The 6,389-nt window shown below is 59.0% G+C and overlaps 1 protein-coding gene across 2 annotated transcripts in view; it reads right to left on the bottom strand.

Annotated features, from left to right (window-relative positions):
* KRT80 (keratin 80, type II) overlaps positions 1-5,697 on the bottom strand; it is a 23,480-nt gene extending 17,783 nt beyond the window's left edge. For both annotated transcript variants that reach the window (XM_005869228.2, XM_005869229.2), the window contains exons 1-2: positions 5,655-5,697; positions 4,931-5,349 (exon numbers count right to left, since the gene is read on the bottom strand). In XM_005869228.2, coding sequence (XP_005869290.1) covers positions 4,931-5,349; positions 5,655-5,682 — 447 coding nt within the window. In that variant the 5' untranslated portion in view covers positions 5,683-5,697. The remainder of the gene's footprint in view (positions 1-4,930; positions 5,350-5,654) is intronic.
* Positions 5,698-6,389: the final 692 nt, after the last annotated feature.

Raw genomic sequence — 6,389 nt, 5'->3', positions numbered from 1 at the left:
AGTATGAGGCCCTCAGTTTATCTGCTCCTCACTTGTCTGGACCTACCACCCTCCCGTCAGACTGACAGCCACCTGCTCCCTTCTTGGGGTCCCTAACCCCTTGGTGCCGGGACAGGAATAGGCCACGGAGGCAGGAGGGCTGGCTGGGCCTGGCTTCTGGACAGTGTGGGCTGTCGTGGTCATGAGGATGTTGTGATGACAGCCCCATGGTGTTCCCTGTGACCGCAGGCGAGTAGCTGGGCCCCTTGCTGCCCACTGCGGGCACCAGCTCCCAGAATCACAGCCAGGAGCCTTGGTCCGTACCCTGCACTTACAGAGGAGGAGACGGGGGCCCAGGGCAGTCAGGTGACTTGTCCAGTGTCACACAGCAACTTGGTGGCCCAGCTTCCCAGACAGGCCCATCTGATGGTGGCTGCCTACTCTGGACCATCAGGGGTTCCCTGTCCCTCCTGAATTTGGTGCCGGGTGGGCCTCCTCTCTTTTTCTCTGCCCTGCTCACATCCCAGACAGTCTGATGCCCTTGGGAAGTCCCCCTTGGCATTCCAGTGACAGCACCGGCAGGAATAGTGGGATGATCCCCGCTCAGTCCCACCGGCACTGGGACGTCCCGCTTGAAGCTGACCTAAGCCTACCGCCTGCGTCTGCAGTAGTCGCAGCCAAACAGGTTCCGTGGGGATGGAAGTTAAGAGGGTTTCTGTCGTACTTGTGTGTGTGTGTGAGAGGGTTGTTGGAGGGGAGGTATCCGCTCGCCCCACCTTTGCTCCGTTTTGACAAGCAGGAGCCGTGTTTACACTGAGGGTGGGGTGCGAGGAGAGAAGTGAGGCTCCTTCCTCCACCCATGAGCAGCAGAAAACCCTTCACGCCAGGCAGTCCTTCCCGTAGTCTGACCCCAACGCCCTATGTGCAGCTCTAGCCTCTGGAGAGGGGATGCGTTTGGCCAGCCAGTGCAGCCAGAGGGCATTTTGGCTGTGGGGAATGGGGGATGGGAGCAGCCCCCACCCCTGCTGCCCCTGGGGGAGCTGCCTGTTGTCTCAGTGGTTGGGGATGGAACGGAACCCCCTCCCAGTACCTTCCCACAGACAGGCTCCTCCCTCTCCGCACAAAGGCCTAGGGAGTTGCCAGGTTAATTGTCACCATCCTCCCAGGCTGCTGAGCACTCACCCCTCCTTCCCCTTCCTCCCCATCTGGCTGACCCCCCTGCTCTTAGATCACAGGGTGGCAGTTCTAGGAGGGGCCTCAGAGAGCAAACCTGCCTCCCATTGTACACATGAGGAAACTGAGCAGCCCAGGTCCCCAGCCCATGGGCTCCAGGCAGGTGAGCCGACAGGGCGGTATCCTTGGGCATGCAGGTCCTATTCCTCAGGTGAGGGGTTTGTCAGATCCCCTGCCTTCAGCCAGAGGTTGGCTTTGCCCAGGGAGCCCGTGGGCCTCTTGGTCAGGAAGGGCTGGTATGTGCCTTCCTGCGTGCAGGCAGGGCATGGCTCCGGGGACTTGCAGAGGTCACACAGGCCTAGGGGAAGACATGGTGCCACCCCCTGTCTCCAGGCATGTCACCACCCCTCTAAGTTCCCCACTCAGGCTGACTGCTGGCCCCTTTCTCCTGCCCCATCTCCCTCCCCTCTGTGGTCTGCATGTGAAGGTGAGCAGGCCCACCAGCGGCCTCTGCGGGCTGGTGACATGGCCCTCCCTGCCTCCCTCAGCCTCCTCTCCTGCTGCTGCTCCTGCTCACGCCCTCCTCCCATGGCTGCCGCTGGACCAGCCTTCCCACTGGCATGCTCTCAGGGCCTCCCTCAGAGCAGGAGGCACGGGAACTACACAGGGGGCAAGTGACTTGTCCAGGAGGCACAGCCTGCGAGTGGAGGAACCAACACTGCTCCAGGGCCTCTTGCCAACTCCTGGTGGTCTTCCCCAATAGCCTCCCCTTTACCCTTCCTTCTCCTTCTCCACGAGCAAGGTCCTCATGGCCTTTACAGGAGATAGAGAGGGACTTGAGCTGATAGATCTTTCCAATGGAATTGTGAGTCGGGGCCAGAGGGCTGGACAGGAAGGTGGAACTCTTGGGAGATCATCCCCACTGGCCATCTACTTTGGAGTAGGACTGCAGGCCATGCCTTCACCAGCCATTCCTATGAGGGGGCATCCTCTTGGCCAGGGGTCCTCAAACTACGGCCCATGGGCCACATGCAAATACAAATATTGTATTTGTTCCTGTTTTGTTTTTTCACTTCAAAATAAGATATGTGCAGTGCGCATAGGAATTTGTTCATAGTTTTTTATTAAACTATAGTCGGGCCCTCCAATGGTCTGAGGGACAGTGAACTGGCCCCCTGTTTAAAAAGTTTGAGGACCCCTGCTCTTGGCCATACTCAGAGCGCCTCCCTAGCAGTGAACTGGTGTGTGTGTGTGTGTGTGTGTGTATGTGTGTATGTATGTGTGTGTATGTGTGTATGTATGTATGTTCGTATATATGTGTATGTGTGTGTATGTGTGCACGCACGTGTGTGTGTGTGTGTGTGTGTGACCCCAGGCCACACAGCACGTTATTCCCAGACATCCCTCAGAGGCCAGAACCTCCTCACAGGCTCCCTGATTTCTCTCCGTGCCGCAGAGGGACAGAGGGGATGTGAAGCCAGAGGGCCCTCGCCTGTCCCTTCTCTTTGCCTAGAGCCCCCACCCCTACACTGGTTATGGCATCTCGCCCCCAGCCCACACATCCCTTTCAAGCCCCATGCTGCACTCCTACCCACCCCCTCTTCTCAGGCTCCTGCCTGGAAGGGGCTAATGGGCGGGGCCCATGATGGTGTTTCTAATAGAACAAACAGCACACCTGGGGCATGGTAAGTGCTTTATGCATTTTTTTCCAAAATGATCCCATTTGATTATGACAAGCCCATTACACTGATGTGTACTGAGGCACAGGGAGGTTAAAGAATTTTCCTGGTCAGAGGTGGAGCCGGGATTCAAACCCAGTAATTTGGCTCCAGATTGCACACGCTTAACTGCTACCTGCGTCCATTCAGGCCCTCGTGGCCTTTACAAGGAGATAGAGAGGGACTTGGGCTAACAGATCTCCTCAGAACGGGTGGGTCAGCTGAGACTCTTCAGGCAGAGCCCCAGCCACCAGGCCCCCGGAGGCCGGCACCCAGGGCTCCCTGCGTCCACCCTGAGGAGCACCTGTCTCAAGGTCCAAGCTTGAGGGTCGGGAGGCTCCAGTCCTGCTAAAGACCTTCGAGGGCATTGCCTTGGCTCCTGGGCACAGGACCCCGACCCCTCAGGCCCCTCCCTGTACCTGCTCACCCTCTTGTCACCCCCCCTCACCCCCCCACGGCAGAGGCACAGAGTAATATCAGCTCTGGAGTTCAGGGAACAAGCCGCCCATCTGAGCCAAATTACATAGCTCATGAAGCATTCCTTTTAAGGGATTAATCTGGGTTAGGAGAGGAGGTGGCTCTGCAGGGACCTGCCTCCCCAGGGCAGCAGGCTAGTCTACTCCTAGGCCAACAGCCCTCAGTGCAGGGCGCTGCAGCCGGCCAGGGCTCCCCACCCCCACCCAGGCACTCCAGGTATGGATGCAGGAATGCTGGTCCGGCACGTGAACGGGAGAAAGAAATGGTTCCCATCTCAGAGGCTACTGGCTTTGTGTCTCACAGACCCGAGTTCAAGTCCAGCCTGTAGATTTGCTGGTTGTGTGACTTGGGCAAGGCGCGCAGGCTCAGGACAGGCAGTTTCCTCGTGTGCACAGCGAGGGAACCAGGCCTGGGGGTGTTGTGTGTGGGCTAAACGACACGCATCTGCTAAGTTCCCACAGAGAGCCAGGCACAAGCGATGCTCTAAATGCGCTGCTCTCTTCCCTGGGCCCCTCTCTGGGAGCACCCGCCTCCTGGGGACACGAGCAACAGCAGAGGAGCCCAGAGGCAGGGAGAGCAAGGAGCAGGCGAGAACGAGTCAGGGCAGAGGGGTGGCTCTGGTCTCCTGGTGGGGGCGGCAAGAAGGTGGAGTTTTCCTCATCGGTAAAATGGGCATAACATGACTCCTTTCCTAAGGTTGTTGAAGGAAAGAGGGATAAACATGGAAGTTCGCAGCACAGTGCCCGGCACGTAATAAGCAATTAAGCAACAGCAGCTCTTACTGTTGTGACTATTACTCTTGGGCAGGGCCAGAGGGAGCAGAGCTGAGGGCTGGTCAGGAGAGGTTTCTGGAAGGAGGCGAGGGAGGAGCAGGTTGGGGAAGTGGACAGGGCTTCCTCAAAGCTCCTGAAGCCCTTGCCCTGGGGCAGAGGTGACAGGAGCGCCCAGACCAGCATGCTGCCATGGCATCGGCTCTAGGAAGTCAGGATTCCGGGAACTCAGTCCGTCTGCTCAGGTGGGTGCCTGGCTGGCTGCCTGTCTCTGACTCGAGCATCCATCCCCTGCATTCCTATCCCTTGACTCCTCTGCTGCACCCCACTCAGCGGCCTCCTTCCTTCCGGAACCCCACACGCCTCCTAGGCTCCGGGGTGCTCCTGACTCCAGGAAGCTGAGCAGAGCCCGAGGGCTGGGCAGGAGGCTGGACCCTGGGGAGGTCATCTCCACTGTCCCTCTGCTCTGGCGTAGGACCGCAGACCATGCCTTCATCTATTCCCATGAGAGGGCATTCGCTTGGCCATACTCAGAGCTCCTCCCTAGCCCCTGCCTGGGGGGAAGGTGACCCCAGGCCACACAGCACATTATTCCCCAGACCTCTCTCAGAGGCCCTCCTGGGGTCTCTTTCTCCCCCACACCAGGATGCCTCGAGGACTTCCCTCCACACCTCTCTGCTCAGAGCTTGCGGAGCTAGCAACGCCGGCTCCCCATTGGCTGGGGGCAGGGGTGGGGCATGATGCTCGAGGAATAAAGAATTCAGCCACCTGCCAGTCCTTACCTCTCTGGACCCTCTTCCCACGTTCACTTACCTTGCCAATCAGGGAGGCAAATTTATCATTGAGAACCTTCATCTCCTCCTTTTCTTGGTTCTTCTGCTGCTGGATGGCCGGGTCCACCTTGAAGTCCAGGGGCACCAGCAGGCTGGGGTTTACTGTCACCTTGGGGATGGTGCCAGCTGACCAGCAGCCAGTGAGGCTGCGAGAGCTGAAGCCCGGCCTGGGGGCTTCGCAGCCGCCCCATTCCGAGGTCCCAGGCCGGGGGCCGCCCGCTGGAGTCACCTCACAGCTGCTCAGGCTGCTGAAGCCAACGACGCAGGAGCGGCAGGCCAGCCCGGCCCCGGGCCTGGAGCGGGGCGGGTGCAGGGATGAGCGAGGGAACCTCTGTGGGGTGGCGTTGGCAGCTGGCTCCCGTCGCAGGCCGGGCAGGCTGGGGACTGAGGAGCAAACACCTGTCGTACAGTGCTCATTAGCTGCAGGAGGGCGGGCACCTCCCAGCCCGACCAACCTGTTAGATGGTTACATGATGTGGTGCTCCGGCCCCTCCCCCCGCACCACTCCTCCAGGCCCGGGATCTGCCTTGCTGAGGGGGCAGGTCATAGCCCCCAACCCAGCAGGGCCTGGCTCCAGGGAGGGGGGCAAGTCTGAGCTTGCTGGGTAGGGGCGGGAGGCGGCAAGAGGAAGGGGGCGATTCAGCAAGGAAGGAGAGGAGAGAGAGAGTGTGCGCCTGCCTCTCACCGCAGACCTCACTGCATACCTGAAGGCTGACGTATCCAGGCCCACATACTTCTGGAAAGGATGAGGCAAGCGCAGGCCCTGGGCTCCCTCCCGAGTACAGGGCATCTCCCTGAGTGTAGGGCTGCCATGCTGGGCGCCGTGCCAGCCTAGCCTTGGAAAAACAACACCTTTATTATTTATTTTCCAGCTGCCCGGGAGTCTCCCTGGCTTATCTTCTCCTCTGCCATTCGTCCTCCCTCCCCGCCCCCTTCCTTCCTTTGATCTCCCATTTATTAAGCACCTACTCTGTGCATCCCACTGTGTCAGAGGCTGGAGAGAAAAATAGATGGTCCAGGACAAGAGCCTTTGGCTTTAGACACGTGAGACGTGGGTTTAAGGCTCAGCTTGGCTGCTCACCACTGGTGTGACCACAGGCAGGTTACTTGATTTCTGTCCTCAGGTGTGAGATGGGTATGGAACTACCAATCCCACAGGAGTTGGTGTATGCAGAGAACTTAGTGGGGGCTGGCGCAAAGCCCCAGGAAACGGTGGCTAAGACCAGTGCCTGCCTTCTGGGAGCTGATTCTGGTGGGGGAGACAGTTATGGCCAAATGTTGCCCTGCCTCAAGGGCCATGAGAATGTGCCCCTGCCTCCCCCCTTCCCATTCCTCCGTTCTTACTTCTGCATCTCCTTCCCCTGTTTCATTTTAAATATGAAGTAAAAATAGAAAGACAGCAATTTGCTCCTACAGAGCCTCTGATGGGGCAGGGGAAG

Source organism: Myotis brandtii, unplaced genomic scaffold (assembly GCF_000412655.1).
Source record: "Myotis brandtii unplaced genomic scaffold, ASM41265v1 scaffold29, whole genome shotgun sequence".
In the NCBI taxonomy this organism is placed as follows: Eukaryota; Metazoa; Chordata; class Mammalia; order Chiroptera; family Vespertilionidae; genus Myotis; species Myotis brandtii.
The sequence above is the reverse complement of the archived record's forward strand: the minus strand, read 5'-3'. Positions and strand labels throughout refer to the sequence as shown.